The following is a 24,836-nucleotide window of genomic DNA, read 5'->3' as shown; positions in this document are numbered from 1 at the left end:
TTGATCATCTTTTGTCCTACGTGGTTCTCCATTGTTAAGTGAAAGGGAGGTTGCTGTAGCAGTGGCTCAGAGAGCACTCACCCATACTGTTGGCGGACGGCGGAGTGCCTTACCAGAACAGCAGGTACATTAGCAGGAGCCCATTCAAAGTGCACTGCTGCTGGGAGATTACAGTCTAGTTGGGAAGAACAGAATGAGTAAGTGAAAAAAAGTTGTCCAAGACCTCCTAAGACAATTACATAATGCAGAACATGTTTCAGAAAATTTTGAGGATAGACCTAATACATTTCAAATTATAAATCACTATTCTGTATCAATTTGTAATATAAATTCAAATGTAATCTTAAAATTAATGACTCTATAACATCTTACTATGTTTATAGACAGTGACCACGTGGAGGGAGTGAGGATTTGATAATACGGGTAAATGTTGAACCACTGTGTTGCGTATGTGAAACCATCATAAGATTGTATATCATTGATAATTAAAAAAAACAAAAGGAGGGTTGTAAGCAAAAAAAAAAAAATCCAAATGTATTCTTATGCCACAGTTATGGAAACGCTTTTCAAAGGGGCATGTGGGTTGGGTACAAGCTCACCAAGACTGTTTCAGTTTTCAGAGCCTACTATTGGAATAAGAAAAAGGGTTTTTGGAACCAGATACACTTTAAGCATGGATTCTTATCCTCATATTTTCAAACTGTGTAGCTGTGGACAGCTCTCTTATCTGTGATAGATCCTCAGTTTCCTTATCTGTAAAATGAGCACAATGTGGATTCTTGAGGCCTAAAATAAGATAATGTAGGTAATGGACAACACTGTCTTTCTCATTCCAAGGGTCTTTTGTCTGTGTTGGGAAAGTAGGCTCACTGGGAATCTTGTAAGAGAATGGTTAGAGTGTTTTCAGAAATAGGTTTATATAAACTTGGTGTCAGGACTGTTGGACAAAGTCGTGGAGACTGCTGGTTAAGCAGCCTATGCAGAGCTCCTGGGGAATGTGCTTGCGTGTCACCCGTTTACGTCCCTTCTCTCTATTGACTGCACTTTTTGCATCTCAAGACATTGTCATCGTGCCTTTTTCTCATTTTTATGATGTTTTCTATCTTTCCTTCCCTCTCTCCCTGGAAAAGAAGGGTGGTGAGTGGTGGAGGAGCTGGCTCTGGTCTTCTCATATAGAACCAGGTTCCTCATGAGGAACTGTTTCTGATGAGTCTTGCAGGTTGACCTGACAGCGTTGACAAATGGAATGGGAAGACTGCGTGTTAGGTGAGGACCACAGGTTTGCTAAAAAGGAACATTATCCAGGATACCAGTTAACTGTTCTGGAGTATCTATGGTTTCGTTCCTTTCTTGACAACAAAAGTTAGTTATTTTACTTCAGTCTTTTCAGTGTCCTTAAGGTTTTTATTTTTAAGTGTTTTAATTAGAAACTAGCAAGCTAAATTTAAAGTAAGGAGGATGTTTTTACCAGTTAAACTCTTTTTCCAAACATGGGTGACTAACATTTTAAGACTGAATTATACTGAGAACAATACTATAATTAGGGTCACAGTTTTGTGTGGTCTGACCCAAGGTATTTTGTGACTGTAGTTTGCTAACAACTAATTATGCCAGTGATCTCCTATTTGTGACTGCAATTAGGCATTTCATGGCCTCTAAACAAGTATAATTAGTTAATAGGATCATGCATGAAATTTTAGCCTCTTATAATAGCCTCTGAGAACAAAAATAAATATGATAAATATTATGAATTGCTTTAGAACTGTGAATCCCTGGGAAATATTATGTGATTGTTTTACTTTGCCCACTATTTCATAAGAGTAAAGATGATGTTAAAAACTAGAAATGAAACTTTCCATATAACAATCTTCATTTTCTATCTTTGAGACAGAGGAAAAGGGAATCACTAAATTTCCTTATTCTCACTTTTAGAGTTGTACATACAGTTACAAAAATTATTGGTTGCCCCACTCCTCTGCCTCGCATTCCCCACTGCCCTTCTTCTCCTGTGCTCTTTCCAATATTGTTATACACATTGTATATTCTGGAAAATAGGGATAAGAGAAACATTTTTAAAAAATTCCAAAGTCTTGTATGGAAAACGTGTAGCTTTTATTTTGATTGCCAAATTGATTTGTATATTAACAAAATCCATGAAGTAGCAGGAACTTCAAAAACAAGTTTTATTGACTTGGTGGGGAATAGCAGTAGAAAATGGCTAGCTGATTTTTTCAGTCACAAATCGTAATGCTCCACCCAGCAATTCACCCTGCAGGCAAAGAGCACACACAGTCACACACAAGTGCCTTATCCCAGAAATGCTGACACGACTCTACTGGACCTCATAGTATCTCATCATATTTCAGAGAAAACAGTTTTCTTCTGACTTGAATAATCAATCTTGAATTGTAAGCTGAGCTTTTGATCATTTATCTGCTGTTTTAATCTACACTGAAATTACTTATTTGCTATGCCTGTCAGTCCTGAAATCGAGGGTTTTTTTTTTTTTTTTTTTGTCTGTTTAGGCTCTTTTAAGATGAACCTGTGTTAGTTTTAGTTGGATTTGTATTCTATATATGCAGGAGACATGTTCTAAGTACAGATGAATACCTGGTTAAATGAAGTATGAGGTTTATTGACTGTACATTTAAGGCTTCATAATTTTAGACAATAGTATAGTCTTTGATTATACTGCTAAAATGTGAGGAATGGAAAGATGATTCTATCAAAAGATGAAAATCATTGTGGAATTTATACATGCATAGCTACATGTACAAATCCTAATTTACAGAAGTACTTTCTGCCCACATAGCTAGGCAGAAGGCTGAGCACCAGAGTGTTTAAGAATATTGGTTTAGAATCTCAGTTATACTATAAGTTGGTCACAGGGATGAAAGTGCCCCATGTAAAATACAGTCAGTGGTTCTTTAATGTCTTTCTATGTTAACAGATAGTAATTGGGACTAGTTGGGGTGAGGATGTAATAATATGCGTAACTGTTGAGCCACTATGTTGGTATACTTGAAACCAACATAATACTGTGTATCAACTATACTTCGATTAAAAATAAATACTGGCTTTGGGGAAACATGGTCCTGATAACAAACCCTGGCTCCCATCTTTAATAGCACAACCTTTCCATTTCTCCCTGAACCTCAGTTTTCTTATACTTAGCCTAACTGAGTTTTTTTGTGAGGGTGAAATGTGACAATGTATATAAAATACTTAACACAAGGTTAGTGTGAGGTAAGTATTCAATGAGTGGCAGCAGTGACTGTCAGGTGAATAAGTAAAGACACCATTCATTTTTAGAAATTTGTCAGTTGAACTAGATGGTACGATTCTTGTACCCTAAAGACAGACAATGTAAAACTTAAAATGTAGACTCTAACTGGAAACTAATATGTGTAACCTGATAGTCTTAGTATTTTTCTTGAAGGGATAAACAATTAGCATACACACCAGTGCTTCACATTGCAGAGTATGTTGGGATACTTTATATGCTGTTAAGTTTTCATGATGACTTTCTTGTTTTTTGCTTGAGTTGCAGCTCTCCTCATTTGGCAAGTGATTTGGGTTTGACTTTTTTAACTGCGTTCTCATACTCATTGGTAAACACCTTAGTTTTCCATTTTGAAACCTAGCAGATGTATAATCTTCTCCACTAATTGTGATAAATTACAGATGGCCACAGGTTCTTTGCTGCTCTCTCATTGAGATGTGGAGTATGTGCTCTCTCCTCTTGGACCTGGGCAATTTTTATAAATGTTTGACCAACAGAATATGGCAGAGTAGATGCTCAGTCAGTTTCTGGGCTCAAGCCTTCAGTGACCAGCAGCCTCTCCTTCGGATCTTTAGAAGGTTCCATCCTGGGGCTGTGAGTTCCACGTAGGACATACAGCTATCCTGAGGCTGCTATGTCATGAGAAAGCTCATGCTTGGAGGGCCCTGTCAGCGCAGGGAGAAAGTGAGGAGGGCAGAGGGAGTTTCTGACCTATGGAATCATGAGATACAATAATACATTGTCGGATTAAACCAGTAAGTTCAGGGCAGTGTTTTTTTACATAGTAATAGATAACCAGAACAGTAATTATGAATTTGACAGTACTCCATGCATCTTCAAGTGATTATTTTCCAAATGCCAAATATTTCTGGCAGTGTAGAATACAATGTGTGAAAATCAAGTTCTGTTATTTCAGTTAACTTTATCTCATATGTTGGACTAAATCAGGTGTTTGTCAAAATTGAATCTGTATTATTAGGACATAGTGTAACACAGGCCTAGAATATTCTATATGTCTATATTTAATAATTTTTTAATAGTAATTCTTTACCTTCATATTCTTATACCAAATTTTACCTAGTTTGACTTCTGGAGTTTTCCCCTTCAGTAGTAAGAAGTTGGGCTCTGATCTTTTAATTTTGAGTTCCTGTAGAAGAGTGTGGGACCCTGGGCGTTGGAACTAAAAAGGAAGCCAGAGCAGATGGCAGACAAGAAGCTTCAGCAGAGATGCTGAAGGGAACGGAGGAGGGAGGCTGCAGGAAGGGACTGCACACAGGCTTCGGCCCTGCACTCCAGGTCCATCCTTTGGTGTGCAGTTACACAGGCAGAGGGAGAGTGTTACATAACTGTAGCTTTAGAGATGAGTTTAAGAAATGCCTCCTCCATGCAAGTAGGTGAGGATAAAACTACCCAAAGCTTCTCAGACCTCTGAATGACTATGGACCCTGGTGGGGCCTGGAGTTCTAGAGGACAGTGCTTACTGGAAAACAAAACATATTTAAAAGCCTATCTTTGAAACAGAGGGAAAAGGAGAAACTGAAGGATGTTTTTTGCTAAAAACATATGGTAAGTGGAAATTGTACAGAACCCATTATACTACGCTAAGTGTTTGATGTCACTGATATTTTGTTTATTTACTATGCTCTCTTTATAGATTTACGGGAGTATTCGGGGAATCACTTGTAGACTGAGCCCTTCGATCCTGTTTTAACCTTTGAGTCTGTTTCCTCAACATTGAATTCTACACAGGGGTTTGCAGGAATGTACCTTTTGTAGCTGGATGAACTCTAGAGTTTTCAAAACACTTTCTGGATATATTTATTACCTTACTTAAGTCTCAACAGCCCCTATGAGGAATTACTATCCCTATTGTTTAACTGGGAACCTGCTGCCACAAGGAGAGACTCACTTTGCCTGAGGTCTTGTGGCTGGTAAACCACATTTTACCCTATCCGGATCAGAACTTGCTGATCAAACATTTCTTCTAGTTGGAAATGTAAAACAATGGGTATGTGAGGTGGGGCAAAATACAGGTAGTTTGTATACCTGTATGTTTGATGGGAAAGACTGACCTTCAAGGCATGTAGGATTCATTAATTAGTTACCCACATTTGCTGGGTCTGTGGGTGCTTGTCCACTGGCACTGTTTGGTGGAATGCAGAAGGAACCAAAAAGGCCTTTGTGTTGGTTTGTCTTCTGTCTCAGTGTGATTCTGCTCACATTCTCTGACTGGTCAGGTATAGGAATGAGCAGGTTTAAGGCTACTTTAGTGGATTGGAACCATTCACCTTGTGCAAAGAATGCTTTTTTTTTTTGCCCAGGGGAGGTGCCTTCCTAATTTTGGTTTACTTTGGCTTTTGCTGGTCATTTTTTGCTGAAATCGCTGAGTTCAGATAACGTGGAGTAGTGAAAAAGAGAGTAGAGCATGCTGGGTGATGGAGAAAAGCTAGACTAGAGCTGAAATGTGCCATGGATAATTCAGAAACAGAATGATGCACACACCAGTGATTTGATAATTGCCTTTATATACTTTGAGGCATTGAAGCCAGGAAAGCAATTTAAAGTATTGAATTTGTTTTCATTATAATTCATAGCAAATAATTAAGCGTCCTTTGTGAAAGACCCAGTAATACCTTTCTAGATGCCAGGTCCTCTGCTTAGTGCTGGAAATGCTAAGTTCTTCTCACTGAGTCTCTCTCTGTTTTTGGTTGAGTCCTTAAAAGGGTTACTATTGCCAAGGGATGGTAGAATGAAGTGTCTGATCATCACAGAACTTTATTTTATTTTATTAAAGTATCATTGATATACAATCTTATGATGGTTTCACATAAAAAACAGGATGGTTTCAACATTCACCCATATTATCAAGTTCCCCGCACCCCACTGCAGTCACTGTCTATCAGCGTAGTAAGATGCTGTAGTCATTACTTGTCTTCTCCGTGCTATACTGCCTTCCCCGTGACCTACCTATATTGTGATTGTGAATTATAGTGCCCCTTACTCCATTTCTCCCTTCCCACCCACTCTTTCCAACCCCTCCCATTTGGTAACCACTAGTCCCTTCTTAGTGTCTATGAGTCTTCTGCTCTTTCGTTCCTTCAGTTTTGCTTTCTTTTTATACTCCACAAATGAGTGAAGTTATTTGGTATTTGTTTTTCTCCACCTGGCTTATTTCACTGAGAGTAATAGCCTCTAGCTCTATCCAAGTTGTTGCAAGTTGGAGGATTTCTTTTCAGCTGAATAATATACTATTGTGTATATGTACCACATCTTCTTTATCCATTCATCTATTTATGGAGACTTAGGTTGCTTCCATATCTTGGCTATTGTAAATAGTGCTGTGATAAACATAGGGGTGCATGTGTCTTTTCAAATCAGGGATCTTGTTTTTTCAGGTAAATTCCTAGAAGTGAAATAGCTGGGTCAAATGGTAGTTCTATTTTTCGTTTTTTAAGGAACCTCCATATTGCTTTCCACAGTTGTTGAAGCAGTTTACGTTCACACTAACAGTGTAGGAGGGTTCCCCTTTCTCTGCATCCTCACCAGCATTTGTTGTTTCTTATCTTTTCGAAGTTGTCCATCCTAGCTGGTGTGAGGTGATACCTCATTGTGGTTTTAATTTTCATTTCCCTGATCATTAGCAATTGTGGTTTTAATTTTCATTTCCCTGATCATTAGCAATGTGGAGCATCTTTTCATGTTCTATGTGTTGGCCATTGGAATTTCTTCTTTGGAGAAGTGTCTGCTCAGATCCTCTGCCCATTTTTTAATCGAGTTATTTGTTTTTTGGGTGTTGAGGGGTGTGAGTTGTTATTATAATTTTGGATGTTAACCCCTTATCAGATAAATCATTTACAAATATATTTTCCCATGCTGTAGGATGCCAAAGAGCTTTATTTTTAAAGCTACAAATGTTTCAGGTGTGTGTTGGAGAGAAAGGAGGTAAATGCCCAGAGTGGGACTCTAAATTAATAAAATTTGGAGAATGACTTACTCAATTTGGTTAACTTGGCTATAAAGGCAAATTATAGCTTTTGTAGTGGAGACTGTTAAGATAAAAGACCATACCTATTATCTCTCTGAACTTGAATCTAACATTAAGAACATTCTTTCAGGGTGAAACTTCTTTGTAGGGAGGTAAGCAATAAAAGAATGTTACAGGCAAATTAATAAAGGCTTTGTTTTTTAGGATTTTCTCATTCTTCAAAGTGGCAATTTTCTAATTAGAGAAATATAAGCATGAAAATCTAAGATGATTTCTGTGGATTTCTTTTTTCCTCAAGTCATAGAAAATCATCATTTAAAGTTTCCAAGAATATTTAGGATCTTGCCTTTAAGAACCATAATATCTTTGAGTTTTAGTTTTCTCATCTTTATAGTGGAAGTACTCATTCTGACCACAGAGGATTATTGTAAAGAGTTAGAGAGAAATGTTTGTAAAGCCCTAAATATAGTGCTTATGGCATATAATAGGCACCCAAAAAAATGATGACTATTTGTATTATAATAATTGTTTATGGTGCTCTTTGGTGTTAATTTATTTTCCTCAAACTTTTTTAAGAAGTCAAATTATATTCTCTTATTTCTTCTCTCTCACTTACCAACTTTACATTTCCCTGTATGGCCCCGGAAGATGAGTGGTTAGCCAGAGACGGGTAAGATTCCTCAAGGGAGGAACAACCTAAAACAGGCACAGTCGCAAGGGGGCCATCAGGTGAGAAATTGGGGATCAACAGATGTGAGGCTTAGAACCTCACCCCTCCTGTTTTGAGAGAAATCTTCTGCATCCATGGATGTTTTGTTGTCCTTGTCTAGCTTGGATTAATACTTACTCTATAGGCACACACTTGATCATCTTCATTTGCCCTCTTACAGCACTGAATTATGTTTTTCTACCTTTATCTTGCATCTACCTACCACTTCAGCATTTTATTTAAAAAAATAATAATAATAAGGGAGAAATGTGGGATTCACTATAAATCAAGTATAAAAATCAAACGAATAATCATATTTGACCTGATTGTTTATAGTTCATGATGCGTGATCAAAACCGAAGTTTCTGTGATATGACTGCCCTTGCACTGTTCACCAAGTAAGAATTTATTCACTATGTAAGAACTTGTTCACCATGTAAGAACCTGTTCGTTATGCTTCAGAAGATTAGAGACTGTTGAGAATTAGGCTTGAGGTTGATTAATGATTGTGCATTGAGTCCCCTATACAGAATTTTATTGTTGTTAACAACCATTTGATCAATAAATATGAGAGACGTCCTCTCAAAAAAAAGAAATTAAATTAAATTAAAAAAATTATATTCTCTTGTCAAAATCATGTTATTCTTCTTATGGACTCTTGAGTTTTCCCCAGGTGAAGGTGAAACTCATTGGTTCATTATTATATTATCAAATCCTTCATTTATAAATTAGTCAGCCCTTCAGCACTATAGATACATTGATTAGTATTTTCCAAATTTTATCTCTGAATTAAAAGAACTAGTACTTAATATAAATTTGGTTATTAATTCTATTTTTAAAACCTTATATTGTACTTATATCTTTAAGAAGAGATTGGATGTGAAAACAATGGATTTGAGATATGTATCTCAGGATATGTATTTTTTATACTTAAGATGAGCTCTCGGCATTTAGTTGGCATGGTGCTGCTGTCAAGCTGGTTTTTCTGATTTTTATGTTAGGTGTGTAGTAGTATCTTGTGTGGTTTTCATTTACATTTTCCTGATGATTAGTGATGTACAACGTATTTTCATCTGCTGTTTGCCATCTGTATATCTTCTTCTGTGAACTGTCTTTCCAATTTTTTTTGCCCATTTTCTGTAGGGTTCATCTTCTTGATGAGTTTTGAGAGGGCTTTCCATATTCTGGATCCAAGTCCTTATTACATCAAATGTATGATTTGCATATATTTTCTCCATTCCACAAGACAGTGGCTTATCTTTTATTCTCTTAACAGTATCCTTTGTAGAGCAATTTTGATTAAGTCCACTTTATCAGTTTTATCTTTTATGAATCATGTTTTGATATTGTATCTAACATTTTTGCCTAACCCAAGGTCACAAAGATTTTTTTTCTAGCAGTTTTAGGTTTTATATTTAGGCCTGTGATCCATTTTTTAGTTAGTTTTTGGTAAGTTAGTTGAGGTTTTTTTTAATAGCACTGTTTGGTATGAATTTAAGTTCATTTTTTTCACATGAATATCAAATTATTCTAGCATCAGTTGTTGAAAAAATTTCTTTCCTCCATTGTATTGACTTTGAACCTTGAATTGACTGGGTATATATAGGCTTATTTCTCAGCTCTCTATCTATACCATTGATCTGTGTGCCTAGTCACTCACTAATCATGGACTATCTTCATGATTTTAACTTTGTACATCTCAGTCAGGAGCTGTGACTCTTCCAGCTTTGTCCTTCTTTAAAATTGTTTTGGTTGTTCTGTATCTATTGTCAGTATACAAACATGCCTGCTTAAGGTTTTGAGTGGAGTTGTATTGACTGTATAGATCAATTTGGGGAGAATTGACATCATAACAATATTGAGGTTTCAAATCTATGAAAATACTGACTTTCTACTTTTTAAGACTGTCTTTGCTTTCTTTTGTCAGTGTTTTATAGTTTTTAGCATAGATACTGCATATGTTTTGTTAGATTTGTAACTAAGTATTTCATGAGTATTTTTTCCTTTGGTACTAATGTAAATGGTGCACTTTTTTGGGGGTAAATTTTGATTTCCAATTGTTCAATTTTAGCATGTAGATGTACAGTTGATTTTTTCCTTTGAACTTTTATCTTTTGACCGTGCTAAGCTTACTTAATTCTAGGAGCTTTTTTGCAGGTTCGTTGTCTTCCAATAGAGATTAAATTATTATTTTTTTCTCTTCCAGTCTATGCCATTTAACCTCCTTTCTTTGCTTTATTGTCCTGGGTAGAATTTTCAACGTGATGTTGAATAGGAATGGTAAGAGCAAACATCTTTGCCTTGTTTGAGCTTAGGGGAAAAGCATTCACTCTTTTACCATTATGAGACTAACTGTAGGGCTTTTCCGTTTTACAGATGTCCCTTATCAGGTTGAGTAAATTATCATGTGTTCCTGGTTTTCTGAGAATTTTATTTATTGTGAAGAGATGTTGAATTTTGTCAGTTGGCTTTTCCTGCATCTGTTTATACGGTCATACATGGTTTTTCTTCCTTGGTCTATTAATATAGGGAGTTATACTGATTGATTTTAATTATTGAACCAGTCTTGCATTCCTAGGATAAATCCTACTTGGTTGTGGTATTTAGTTCTTAATTCGATTTTCTCATATTTTGTTGAGGTGTTTTACTTCGTGTTCATGAGAGATACTGATCTGTAATTGTATTTACTTGTAATGTCTTAGTCTTGTTTTGATATCAGGGTAATGCTGGCCCCATAAAATAAGATAGAAAACATTCCCCTCTTTTCTGTTTTCTGGAAGATATTGTAGAGAAGTAGTAGTTTTTCTTTCTTAAATTTTTAGTAGAATTTTACAGGGAAGTATACAAACTCTATAGTATCAGAGACTTTTAACTACAGAATTTAATTTCTTTAATAAACTTAATGACTATTCAGGTTATGATTTCTTCTTGAGGGAACTTTGGTAGTTTGTGATTTTCAAGGAATTAGTTCACTTCATCTAAGTTGTAGAATTTATGGGCATAAAGTTGTTTATAGTATTCCCTTATGAATCATGCTTCTAGGACCTGTAATACAGTACCCTCTTTTATTCCTGATACTATTAGTCGGTCTTATCTATTTTTTTAAGTCAGTCTGATTATAGCTTTATTGATTTCATTAATCTTTTTAAAGAACCGAGTTTGGGTTTCTTTGATTTTTTTTTTTTTGCTAGTTTTCAGTATAATTGATTTCTCTTCTGTTACTTCCTTATGCTTGCTTTGGCTTTGATTTCTCATTCCTTTCTAGTTTCTTAAGGTGTCTGTTTAGAGTAATTAGTGATTTGAATTTTTCTTATCATCCAGTATAAGCATTTAATACTATAAATTTCCCTCAAAACTCTGTGTAACTGTAGACCACAAATTTTGATACATTTTATTTGCCTTTTCATCTAGTACAAAACAGTTTATTTCTTCTATGACTTTCTCGTTTCCTCATAGTTATTTAGCAGTACATTGCTTAATTCCCAGGTACTTGGTAATTTTCCAAATATCTTCCTGTTACTGATTTCTACTCTCTTATGTCAGAGAATGTACTTTGTATGATTTCAATTCTTTCAAATTTGTTCGGTTTGTTTTATGGCCCAGAATATAGGCAATCTGTATAAATGTTCTTTGTATAATTATTTTTAAATAGGAATTTGTTTTGTTTTGTTTCTTCTACTAATTTTAGGTAGAGTGTTCTATAAATGTCCCAGGAAGTTGGTGAGTAGTTTTAAGTCTACTCGTTTTATCAGTTAGTGAGAGAGAGTACTGAAGTTGCCAAATATAATTGTGGATTTCTCCTTTTAGCTCTGTCATTTGCTTCATGTGTCTTGAAGTCCTGATGTTAGGTGCAGCATACTCATGTAAGATTGTTATGTCTTTTTGGAGAACTGACCCTTTTATCATGTTATGTCTCACTTCATCTCTGGTGTAGTATTATTCCTTGTTTTGAAGTATTCTTTGTCTGATATTAATATTGCCAACCCAGCTTTATTTTGAAAGTATTTGCATGAGGAACATATTTTTCCATCCCTTTTCATTTAATCAGTGTCATTATATTGAAAGTAGATTTCTTGTATATAGTGTAGATTTGGGTCTCGTTTTTTAATCTGATTTTACCATCTCTTTTAACTGGTATGTTTAGACCATTTACATTTAATATAATTACTGATGTGGTTGAATTATGTCAATCATTTAACCATTTGTTTTATGTTTGTCCTCTTCTTTTATTCTTCTGTTACCTTTCTCCTGCTTTCTCTTTTCCTTCTTTGGATTATTTAAAACCTGTTTTTTTTTTTTTGGTATTTCATTTACATTTATCTCTTCTTTTTTGTATCACTGAATTTTTTAAATGATTTTAGCATTATTATTTTAATAAGCATACCTAACCTTAAAACAGTCTACTTAGACTTAATATTTTGCTACTTTGAGTAGAATGTAGACTGTTAAAACCATAGAGGGCCCTTTAATCTCCCTTTTTATGATAGTTTGCAAGTGTATTACATCTAATACATTGAAAACACTGCAAGATGATGTTCAGATTTTTGCTTTCAATAATCATACTTCTTTTAAGACCTAATAGGACAAAATAGTCTATTATATTTACTCAGGTATTTATCATTTCTACTGCTTTTCCTTTATTCCTGTAGTTCCAGGTTTCCCTCTGGTGTTATTTCTCTTCATCCTGAAGAACTTTCTTTAGCATTTCTTCTAGAATAGGTCTCTTGGCAACAAATGCTATTAGTTCTTGCTGATCTGAGAATGCCTTTACTTCACCATCACTCCTGAGCAGTATTTTTGCTGGATATATAATTCTGGGTTGGCACTTGTTTCTTTTAACACTGTAAAGATACTGTTCCACTTCCTTCTGTCCTCTCTGATACCTGATGAAAAATCTCTAATTATTCCATGGTATTTCATTTTTCTCTGAGTGACTGCTTTTAAGATTTTTGTCTTTTATCTTTGGTTTTCATTGTTAGGTCTGGGCATGGTTTTCTTTGAGTTTACCTTTTTGTGGTTAGCTGAGTTTCTTAGATCTGTAAATTCATATCTTTCTCCATATTTGGGAAATTTCCAGTCATTATTTGTTCCAAATTTTTTCTGTATCTATGTCTTACATTCTTTGGGACTCCACTGACAACAAATGTTAGACCTTTTGTTATTTTCCCTCCTTACTTTAAGGCTCTGTTCATTTCCTTTCTTCAGATAATTTCTGTCTTCAGGTTCATGGACTTTTTTTCTGTCTTATCCATTTTCCTGTGATTCCATCCAGTGTATTTTTAAAATTTCAGATACTGATTATTTTCCTCCAGTTCAAAAATTCCCATTTAGTTCTATTATAATTTGTATTTCTCTTCTCAGCAGTTTTTACCTTCATCTCATGAAACATAATAGTTGCTATAAAGTCTCTGATAATTCTAACATCTGGTTCATCTTAGTTGGCATCTGTTGATTGTTTTTTCCCTTGAGAATTGATCATATTTTCCTGTGTCTTTGTCAGCCAAGTAGTTTTGGATCCTGTACGTTTTGATTCCTGTTTTGTGAGAATCTGGATCCTATTAAAACCCTTTGGAGAATTTTTTTTTTTTAAGTGTACTATTAACCAGGGTAGATTCAGGCCATGAGGTCTTTTTCACCTTTTTTGGGTGATACGATGTCAGTAAAATTTCATAGCCTTGGCTCTGCTGCCTGAGGTCTGTCTCATGCACATGAGATGTGACCAGAACTTGTGCTTGTTCATACACAGTATCTAGGGATCCCCCCTGTCCAGCTCCTGAGGAGCTGGGTCATCTCCTTTCCTAACCCTTTCAACAACTAGATGAGGTTTCTCTTAAGTTTCTGTTACATGTGCTCTCTACAAAGTTCCCCCAAATGGAGCTAATCTTATGTCTCAGCCAGGAGAGGAAAGAGGAGAGAAAAGTAACAGGACATTAACCCCATATGGCTTGCTTCTTTAAGTTTTATTTTCCCAGTCTCCTTGCCGTTGCTTACTTTCCAGAGTCCTCTGGTCGCTGCATTTTTGTACTTTGTCCAGAGTTTTTAGTTGTAATCATGGGGAGAGATGAGCTATGCTGGGTTTATCGCTCCATCATGTCTGATCATATTTTGCTTTTAATTGACACTGAAAAATATAGAAATGTAAATTGAGAATATCTGTGGCTTAGATAAGTTGTGGTCATTCTAATTTTCTATTGGTAAATGCTATTTGATATTTAAAATACCAGATCTCTAATTGAAGAAGCTTGCTAATTTTAAGTATAGAAGAAATTAAAGCATCTCTTTTAGACAAATAAAATATAAACAATGACTGTTCCTTTACTATTCACTTGACTAACAGCTGATAAAAAGACACATAAACACATGACACATACTTTTTTGAAGAAACAGTATTGTGAATGGTTATGAAGTACTGGTATCTGTCTTGTTTTGAAATAAGTAAAGTAAAACTTGAACTTCTAAAACTTACGAAATACTTGTTTGAATTAGCTACCTCTTTGAAGAATGTAGAAAGGAACAATAATTATGTTTTATTAGTACTTCATTCAAATTTTGAGTTATGCTCCTAAATTCATTATGGTTTTTTCCTTTGAAATACAAGTGAAATGTTTAATGTTTAGTGATTTTATTTACATAAATATAAACATTTAGTGATTTCATTTATTAAAAAATTGGTCCCTTATATTTAGTATTTGAAATTCAATATTTGAATTCAGAATCTGAATTTAATATTTGAAATCTGCTATATCCTTATTGTCCATTATTTTATTTAATAACTTCAAAGAAAATGAATATACCCCTTTTTTCCAGAAGCTCAGAATTTTCTAGGTTAAATCAATTAGGGATGTATATTTAAGTGAATGTTATTTTTAAAAGAGCTGTTCATACATATATGTGCATATAATTGATATATAACTGGGCATACTAATTAATAAACATAGTAAAGTTAGAAGTTCTTCTAAGAAGACTAGGAAATTGTGTCCTTTGTATGCCTTTATGATTTTATTGTAGAATGATAATCCTAGAAGTAAATTTAATTTTTGTACAGAAGAACCACTTAGAGTGATCTTTCAGAGTTTATGTAGAGTTGCAACATCCATGTATAAAATCTGTTTGTAAATTAAAGTGACAAATTGGATCTTAGGGTTGTATTCTTTATTGACTTTTTTTGTCTCAAATGTCACACAAGTAAGAAAGTGATTTCAATTATCATTTGAAATGTCTTTCATCTTTATGTGTAGCAGTGTTTGGACTTTCGGTTTAAGTTCAGGCTCTGTTGTGTACTTCTTCCATTCAACTCTATGAAATTTATGGCTTGGAATTAGGAGAGAACTGAGTTATAAAATGGCAGATGTGGGTCCATTTTGAAATGGTTAAAATTTATCATTAGTTATTAGAATTGAGATTTTTATAATTCAAAAAAATTTACTTCTCTACCTTTAAATTAGGTGCTCTATGGATGTGTATAGTTTTAAATCCTCACTGCAAGTTGGAGCAGAAGACCAGTTGGCTGAAACAGCTAAAAAAGTGGAACAGTGTTGATGTCTGTCCATGGGAAGACGGAAATCATAGCAGTGAATTACCCAACTTAACCAATGCTCTGCCTCAGGGTGCAAATGCTAACCAAGGTGAGCCCACAGGAATATTTTGCTCCCTTTGTGTCTGCTTGATTGTGCAGATATGTTTATAACAGTAACTTAACAATATATGTGGGAAAGTTATATTACCCACTTAGGAACTTACTGTAACTCAAGGGCTTAATATTTCAGCTGTGAATACATGTGTATATGTTTTAATCTTTACTTGAGACCTTTATATACTCCTTTTTTCTATTAGAATACAGATGGATGTTATATCTGTTAGTGTTTGTTAAAATCATCTTACTTATTTTGAGTTTGTTTTAATTTAAAAAATCATGGGGGTGGTAATACATTATTTTGTAAAACAAAATACTGGGGCTTGAGAGAGCTGTGTGTTTTTATCTCTATTGGACAGTTCATATTTGGGGTACTGTATAATTTAATGAGTTAAAAATTCTTTGTTTTAGAATGTAGCAAGTAACGTTTATGACTGGGCTTGGAGGGACATGGGATGCTTTTTTGTATGTGGACTAAGAAAAGTCTTTATTGTGAAGGATTATCTAGCATACTTATTGCCACCTACTGTAGGCTAATAGTACCCTCCAATCTTTGGGACAGCTGAGAAATGCTCCCAGACATTTCCAGATGTTCTCTTAAGAACACCTGCCTGTCATTTCTATCCTGTTTTTTCAGCTTCTCCCTCTCTATTGGATCCACCTATTTAGCCCAAGTCCCCACCATCTTGGAAAAAAAGTTTTCCCTTGGCCCCATTTTCCCCTCCAGCTACTGCAGAATTTGCTCCTTTCTTTCAGAACTGAATCCTTAAAATAGTTAGCTCTTGCAAATAAAATTTGCACTCACTAATTCCTGTCACTATTTTGTGCTGCTGCCTTTTTTTTCTCTTGAGAAAACTTGAAAGACTTCAAAGTTATGATAGATGCAAGGTGGGAGTTAAATGATATCAGAAAGATCCAGAATCAGGACTGATTCTGTATATGCTGGCTCCATATGGATTTGATACTACTAGAAAGAGCAGGACAATGTGCTGAGTGTGATGTTTGTTAGCATAGTGTTTTCATTCTCTGCAATGAAAGAAGATGATATGTATTATTCTGCAGGGACTTGTCCAATCAAAAAGAACTTTTAGGACTTGGGAAGGATGATTGTCTGGCTCTCCTTTGTGTAGAAATATTTGCCTTGGGAACTCAGTATTTGAAATCTGTCATATCTTTATTGCCCATGATGATTTTATTTAATAACTTCAAAGAAAATAAGTATACCCCCAATTTTTTGCTAGAAGCTCAGAATTTTCAAGTTTAGCAATTCAACATTTATTCTCTTCCATTGCTAGGAAAGGATATGCCTGCATCTACAAAGGCAATGTCTTTCATCTCCTTCTACTTAATTATATTGGAGGTTTCTCTAAGTTACACTCCCTACCTGCTTTTTGGGACCACCACCCTAACATTTTCCTTTATTCTTTACTTTTTCCATTTGGTTACTTTCCCCTTTCGTTAAACATGAATATTCCATAGGCGTTAGAAAGCCCTTAAGAAGTGGTCCAGCCTCCAGATAAAACAGTTCATTTCATTTATGATTTGGCCCAGGGTTATGAAGTCAAGGCCTAGAGTCTGAGGGCAGTATTTATAGCTGTTGTGCCTAAAGGCACCAGGGCTCCTGCTTTTATCAGAACACCCACATCCCTCAGAGGGGCTGTCAGAGAAACATCTGTACAAGGATCTGTGGTGCTACACCTGCAGAGCTCCTGCTGGTGGGCTGAGAAGACTTGCTAGGGAAGAGCTTGAGGTGGCCAGCAGAGTTCAGCCAACTATGCTATTGCAGCTGGGCAAAATTGCATGCTGGCACATTGGAGAGAATGCAAAGGGCAAATCAGGCCATGTCTTACCTGAGATTAGTTGTTAGAATTAATTAATAACAACATGAGAATTCACACCCTTTGAAAGTGTAGGGTTTTTTAACATACCAGAATGATAGCCAATTCTTCTATTTAAATTTTTAATAAAAGACCTAGTAATTTCCCCCTTTCACTTTTCTGAATTTCCCATTTTCTTTAATCAGCATCTGTTATTACATACAGTTTATTAAGTTATTTTCAAATTTGTGTATTTATCATTTTAAAAATTGGTTAAGATAGTCTTTCTTTTTCAGTATTGTAAAAATTAAATAACCAGAGACATCTAAGATAAAAATTGACCATAATTTTGACACTTAATCAAATTAACTCTTTATCTTCTTTGTCATTGTCTAGTACATAATCTTTTTTTCATGTTTTCTTTGGTATTGTAGAGCTTTATATTTTAAATTTTTATGTAAATACTATTTCATTAGTATTTAGCCTATTTTTGTTTCAGTTGGTTTTTATTAGTCTCTTAGAGCTAACCACTGTTAAAAGCCTGGGGTGTGTCCTATACTTTCTTTATGCTCAATCACATACAAACATATGAAAAGTTAAGGTTTTAATTTTGTTAATGGAATTAATCCTTTCTATATATAGTTTACTTCTATTATTGATAACACAGTGAGCTAAATCAGCAGGTAGAACTCTCATTCTTTTAACAAATGCATAATACTAAATCGCTCTTTTAAAGTCTTCTTTTAGTTTTAAATTCTGTTTCTATAATTTGAGCCAACACAAATTAATGAAATGCCAAAGCCCCTTAAAAATTTGTGGGATTTGCACTTTGGAATATTTGATCAATTGTCTATGAGAAGTCATAGAACCAATTTCTTGTTGTGTAGGAGTGTATTTATTCTGCTCAGCAAAAAGCACTGATAGGTTCAGAAGGCCTTTAAATGCAGGGCCTACTCATCCCATTTTGTAGTGTGTCTATTGCAAACCATCTGCTGCTAGGAAGGTGTCTGAGCAGGGGCTGTAAGAGATACATCAGTATTTATGCCTCTCAGATTATCTGTCACCTATGCATTTTGGTATGTCTTCCATTTAAATACATGTATCTAAACTGACCTGAAACCAGACTGAAATAATACCTCTTTCTGTTAAAGATCTGTGTGTCGAAAATCTTTGAGAATGCTGTGAAATAGCAGGATTTGGCGTGAGGATGTCTGTTTGACCTTGACTGTCGTTGCTTGGCTGTGTGACCTTGGCAGGTCTTTTTCCTTCTTTCCATTTTCAGTTCCATCAGCAGAATTGGGGGATTAGACTACCTGAGTCCTCAAAGAGCTGCTGCTTGATATAGCTAGTGTGTGTCTGTGTGTGTGTGTGTGTGTGTGTGTGTGTGTGTGTGTGTGTGTGTGTGTGTGTGATTTCCTTTAGACCTGTGCTTAGTCAAAGTTCCATTTGCTTCTCATTTAGTAAGGCTCAGAATAGTGAGGGGCGATACTTGAGCTCAGTATGATACACATAAATAAAAAAAGTTTGTTAGCCTCATTTTCAGTTGAGATTCCCTAAGGTTTGAGCTGCAGTTGAAGGTAAGTCTGGAGAGGGGCCCCAGGGGCAGGAGTGCAGGTAGAATTTGAGCCATGGTTTCCAGAGGCACTGAATAATCCCAGGAGTTGGGGTGAGAATATCCTTTATTCCCCAAACATTTTTTTTCTCCGTCAGGTCCTGAAACTTGATCCCTCTTTGGAGTGTATGCTTCTGCTCATTTGTGGTGCCTCAGCATACACTATGCTGGGGACTCCACACCAGCCATGGAACCTGCACAGGAGTCGGGAGACAGCTGTAGGGGGCAGGTAAGTGCGCTGGTTTGTTTTGTAGCTATGTTGTGTGGCTTTGTGAAATGTTAAACATATGCATTTATGCCCTTTGGGATATAAAGTGGCATTTAATCATTGTATCCCAAGAAGCATAATAGTTTTAATTGTGCAAAACCGCACAATATAGTTAAAAAATACAACCAAAAGCACGACCCTTATGCATATCTTGAAAGGCTGATTGCCTTCCTGAAAGGTTCCATGGCTGGTGTTGCATCTCTTGCATAGTGTTTGTGAGAGCTGTTGATCCCATCGGGGCAGCCCGCCACAGCACCTCGAGGTGGGGAGCAGTGAGTTTTCACGTGGTTCTTGTGCCCAGTCTTCTTTGAGTGTATTTGGCATGGAAACGAGACTTGGCAATCGTCTTTGCAGGGTGCCCTTTAACCTTGGCTTTGGTGGCTGCCAAATGTCTGTGTTTGACAAAGTGAGTGAGTGAGTGAGTGGCAGCTCTTCAGACTGACTTGCCTTCTGGTACTTAGGACGTGGGCTGCTCACCCTTGATGCTTATGCATAGGGGCGTGTGGGTGCATTCATGAGTGTCTGGCCACAGGGCCGCGACCTGATTATTCCCACTTGAGTAGTGGCTGACGCAGCTTTCTGCATTGTGGGCACAGATCTGTCAAGCAGACCGCAGCGGACAGTGTTCACACGGGCCATTGAGGCATGCGACCTGCACTGGCAGGACCGCCACCTGCAGCGCATCGTCAGCAGCGCCCGCTACGCCGACTGCTGCCCCCACGTCGGTGCGGATGCTGATGCTGACGGCTCCCTGTTTGACGCCCGCGGGTGGCCCCTCTGGCACGGTGAGTGGCACACCGACCGCTGCACTTCCTTTGCATAGTGTTTCCTGGAGGGAGGTGGAGAGCTGGGGTACTCAGCGGGAGTCGAGTGAATGCTTGGCAATAGGAGCTCAGATCCAAGTGCACAAATGGTTTCTTGGGTCTTTTAGTAGTATTTTGGTAAAACGTCTTACTGTTAAACCCTGCTTTGTAGACATATCTGACAATGGCAACCTTTCCCCCCTAACTTTGTGTTGCAGAACACGTCCCAACAGCTTGTGCAAGAGTGGATGCCTTACGTTCTCACGGGTACCCCAGAGAAGCACTGAGACTAGCAATAGCTATTGTTAACACGTTAAGACGACAACAACAGAAACAGTTGGAAATGTTTCGAACTCAAAAAAAAGGTGAATGTGAAGGAGTTTATTTCCATTGGAATGAGATTCATGGTGGCATAACTTGATTTTGTGCTCTTCGGGCGATGACTTTTAAAATTACAGTGATGGGTATGACTTTCCTCACCACTCACTTGAAATACTTAACAGCTGATCTGTGAGAAATTTAGACATTTTTTTTTCCTGGTTGATTATTATAAAAAATAAGGTTCTTAAAAAAATGTCTTAGGTTAGTTAATTTTTCATTGTTTGAGTAACTATTTAGTATGTCTGAATTATCTAAAATGCAAGTTAACCAAATATCTTATTTTGTGAAAGTGTAATTTAGTTTTAACATGAAAGGCCTTGGGCATGGACTGCCTCTGATTGAATCCTAGCAGCAATTCCCTGCATGGAGACTTCTGTGATAATTTAGTCGCCTCATCTGTAGTAGATTGGGGCTGAGTAGAGGACCGATCTCTCAGTTGTTTGATAATATTAAACTAGTTTATTCCTGTAAAGCACTTAAAACAGGTCTGGCATAGTGCATAAGCACTCTGAAACTTAAGTCTGTATAAGTAGTAATAGTTTGGACATCAGGATGTGTTATTTATTTACAGTGATCAGAACACAACTCCTGGATTTTTCAAATTCTGTTAATAAACATTTGATGGGCAGTCAGCTGACAGGACACATTAAACTTCTCTTTATGTCAGTGTACTAGCAGTCTTCTAAGTTTTAAGTAAACATTACAGAATAATAATAATTACAGAGAGTTGTATTACATGCATAAAGAAAAGGAAATACATATGCTTTTTCTGATTAATCAATACACTTATTCCTTCTATCGATATAATCTTTTTATGTTTCTTCAGTTAGGTTTGTTTTGTGTTCTCTCTGGAATTTTATTTCTTATTTAGAGAGAGAGTTTTAGTTGCTGGGGGTTTTTTGGCCTATGTTTTTGTTTTTAATTCTTGTATGATTATACACACACCTAGGGTATAGCTAAAAATTCTCAAAAGTTGTTGAAATAGGCTGGAGTTTGGAGCACGTATGTATGTTTTAACTTTACCCTCTATATTGGAAGTATTATAAATACTAATTAATATTATAATTTATGTGAAAGAAAATTCCAAAGTTACAATCTGAACCAAAGAAAGACAGGGCTCAGATGGAACTGGAGTGTAGTAGCCCTGATGATCATTGCTCTCCGTCATGTATATGAAAACCAGTGACCGAAACCAAAGGGAAAGACCTTTCCAAGGAGTGTTTGCAAAATATGTTGTTGGCCCTTTGGAAACTTTTTCTGAAATCTCCCTTCCCCCAAACATGAACAATCTATGGCCAAAATATATTTACTTCTGAAAAGTGTAAAGGATAATGGTACTCAGGCTAATCAAGAGAGTGAATCACTTTTAAAAATCATATTATAAGCTTTACTAAGAAATGCTTTTAAAATGAGTATAATAAAAATGTTGTATCTAGGAAATGCATAGTGTAAAAAATAGTTTGTGTGGGTAAGTTAGACTACATGTTAAGTTCAATTCCTTTTATCTTTGAGACTATGACTACTCTCAGACCATTTCCCTTTTATCTTGTGAGCAGTGAAAACTTTATTTCAGTTATTCTTAAGTAATACTGGAATTATATATCTATACCTGTGTATTAGCCTACTTTGTTTTGTTTGTCCTTATTTAAAGGATAAGTCTTTCATAGCTGTTAAAATTCCAAATTGCTGTTATTTTTTCATGTGGTCAAGGATTAGTAAATGAGATATCTTGTACATTTTCAATACTCTTTGGCATGGTATGTCAGCTTTTATTGTTAATTGAGATATAATTGACATATAACATCATATTAGTTTCAGGTATACAACATAATGATACAGTATTCATATATTTTGAAATGATCACCCCAATAAGTCTAGTTATTATCTATTACCATACATACTTAAAAAAAATTTTTTTCTTGTGATGAGGACTTTTAAGATTTACTCTCTTATTTGGGAGCTTTCAAATATGCAATGCAGGTTATATGATACATTCTCATGACTTCTTTTACAACTACAAGTTTTACCTTTTCACCCTTTCACCCGTTACCGCCTCCCTACCACCCATCTATGGCGACCACCAGTTTGCTCTCTGTATCTGGGAGCTCAGATTTTGTTTTTAGATTCCACATACAGGTATGGTCATATGGTATTTGTCTTTCTCTGTCTTACCTAAATAGTCTCAAAGACAATTAAAGGAATTGAACTTAGCATGTAGTCTAACTTACCTACACAAACTATTTTTTACACTATGCATTTCTTAGGTAAGCTTTGCTCAGCTTCTTAATTCTGATAAAAGCTGTATACCTTTTTAAATTAATTTCTCCCATTTCTCTGGGGTTTTTTCCCACTAATTTTGTGTGATAAGGAAGAGGAAATAATTTGTAAAATTTTATTCTCAGTTTCCATCACTTAACAATAGATTCATTTGTGTAAGCACAACATTTTCTTTCCTACACCATATATATTTTTTCATATATATATATGTGTGTGTGTATAGATAGATATAGATATGTGTATCTAGAATATACATATGTACACACACACATGTACATACATACAAACTAGTCCCCCATCAAACATATGTATTGGGTTGTTCCCAAGAGTGTACAGGCCCATGTCTCCTTTGTCACACTGGTTATGTATTTAAAAGCCAGTGACAGAAACCAAAGGGAAAGACCTTTCCAAGAAATCTAGAACCTGACTTGTATAAACTATAATGCATAGTGCCAGGCCATGCTTCATTTTTATGTAGTGATAGTTGGTAGTCCAAAGCCAGAAGACTTCTCTAAGAATATTGGATATATTGTATATTAGATTTTATTGTATTGTCTTTTAAGAAGATGCTACTATTATTCATTACTTTAGTAAACACTTAGATGGAAAATACTGCGTTATTTATGACAATAGAATATATCTTTAAATATCTGCATCTTTTTTCTCAGCACTCTAATTTAGGAGCTTGAAAGTGCTAACATTCTGTGGAGAAAATGAAAAGGATATGTGTGTCATCCAAATTATGTTTTCATCTGCTGTAGTTTCTCTTTGTGGCAAAGGTCCTCTCTTAAATGGCTTACATATCTTCTATAAGGGTGACTTTCATAAGATGATAGGGGAGTAATTTAATAGTATTCATAGGGGAGTCCGTGTCTGACCCAGCCTACAGCTGCCCTCCAGTCTCTAATTTAGACGGCCCAGTAAACTCTAATTCTGAAGTATCTTCTTAGTCTGGTTGTGGAGTTATCCAGTGATACTTCCAAGGGGACTTCCTGGTCCTGACCCTGGGGGGAAGTGAGGGTGGTTGTCCCTAGCTTCTCAGGTGGGGATTTGGGACTCATTTTTCCTCACACAACACAATTTAATAGTGTAAAGTAGTAGTGGTTACCCATGATCCTGGATACCTGACTTAAATAGATGTCTGGAAACTGTCCTGGAAAGTTACCACCATTTATATTGATTTGCAGGTGAACTTTTAGAACTCAAAATGATTCACAAGTTGGGGCTTAAATGTGTACCTTTGTTTTTTAATTAAAGAGGAATTTCCAACTGAATTTCAGTACTGATTTGTCAGGATGTCACCGTTAAATGGTAAAGCCTCTCTTCTCTCTGCACCTCTCCATCTCCCAATCTTCATTTCTTACACAGAGCTACCCCATAAAAGCATGACCTCGATAACCAATCTGGAAGGCTGGGTTGGACATCCCCTGGACCCTGTGGGCACTCTTTTCAGCAGCCTTATGGAAGCCTGCCACATTGATGATGAAGGTTTTTCTGGGTTCTCAGATTTTACAGGTAAAACTATTGGTATTTGTCTTGTGCTTTTCCCCCCCTTAATCCTGAATGGCATTGGTCATTGTTTTTCTTCAGTTTGTTTTTATGATACAGTTGATACATGGTTAGCAGGAGAGCAAGGAAAGGGGTGCTCTCTTGCTTTTCAGGAAGGCTTCTTAAAAACAGAAATTTGGGGCTGACAGTTGGCAGTATGTGTCAAGAACCTTAGAAATATTTATTCTCTTCTAGTCAGTGATTCAGTATCTAAGTTTATCTACATTTATAACTTTTTCAGCATAAAGATATAAAATAAGAATGTGTATCGTAGCATTTACAACTAGAAATTTAGCTGCTTTTTTTATTTATCTTTGCATTAAAATGACTTGTCACTTAATTATTTGGCTCTACTTTAAGAGAGTATTAAATTCATTAACTGCATTAGAACTGTCACATTGGCCTTTTGAGACTTAAGAAACAATCCCTAAAATAACGGCTCAAGGGCAGTAGGCAGAGGTGTGGGGGGCAGAGGGCTGTACCTTTACTGCTCCCATGGGTGGGGGAGCTCAGCAGGTCA

At 36.0% G+C, this 24,836-nt stretch overlaps 1 protein-coding gene across 1 annotated transcript in view; it reads left to right on the top strand.

Moving 5' to 3' along the window:
- The window catches only part of ZSWIM6 (zinc finger SWIM-type containing 6), a 183,676-nt gene that overhangs the window by 144,308 nt on the left and 14,532 nt on the right, over window positions 1-24,836 (top strand). The window contains exons 5-8 of the mRNA XM_017680528.3: window positions 15,423-15,602; window positions 19,904-20,092; window positions 20,329-20,475; window positions 24,137-24,283. Coding sequence (XP_017536017.2) covers window positions 15,423-15,602; window positions 19,904-20,092; window positions 20,329-20,475; window positions 24,137-24,283 — 663 coding nt within the window. The remainder of the gene's footprint in view (window positions 1-15,422; window positions 15,603-19,903; window positions 20,093-20,328; window positions 20,476-24,136; window positions 24,284-24,836) is intronic.

Source organism: Manis javanica, chromosome 1 (genome assembly GCF_040802235.1).
Source record: "Manis javanica isolate MJ-LG chromosome 1, MJ_LKY, whole genome shotgun sequence".
In the NCBI taxonomy this organism is placed as follows: domain Eukaryota; kingdom Metazoa; phylum Chordata; class Mammalia; order Pholidota; family Manidae; genus Manis; species Manis javanica.
This window is presented reverse-complemented; position numbering and strand designations above follow the sequence as displayed.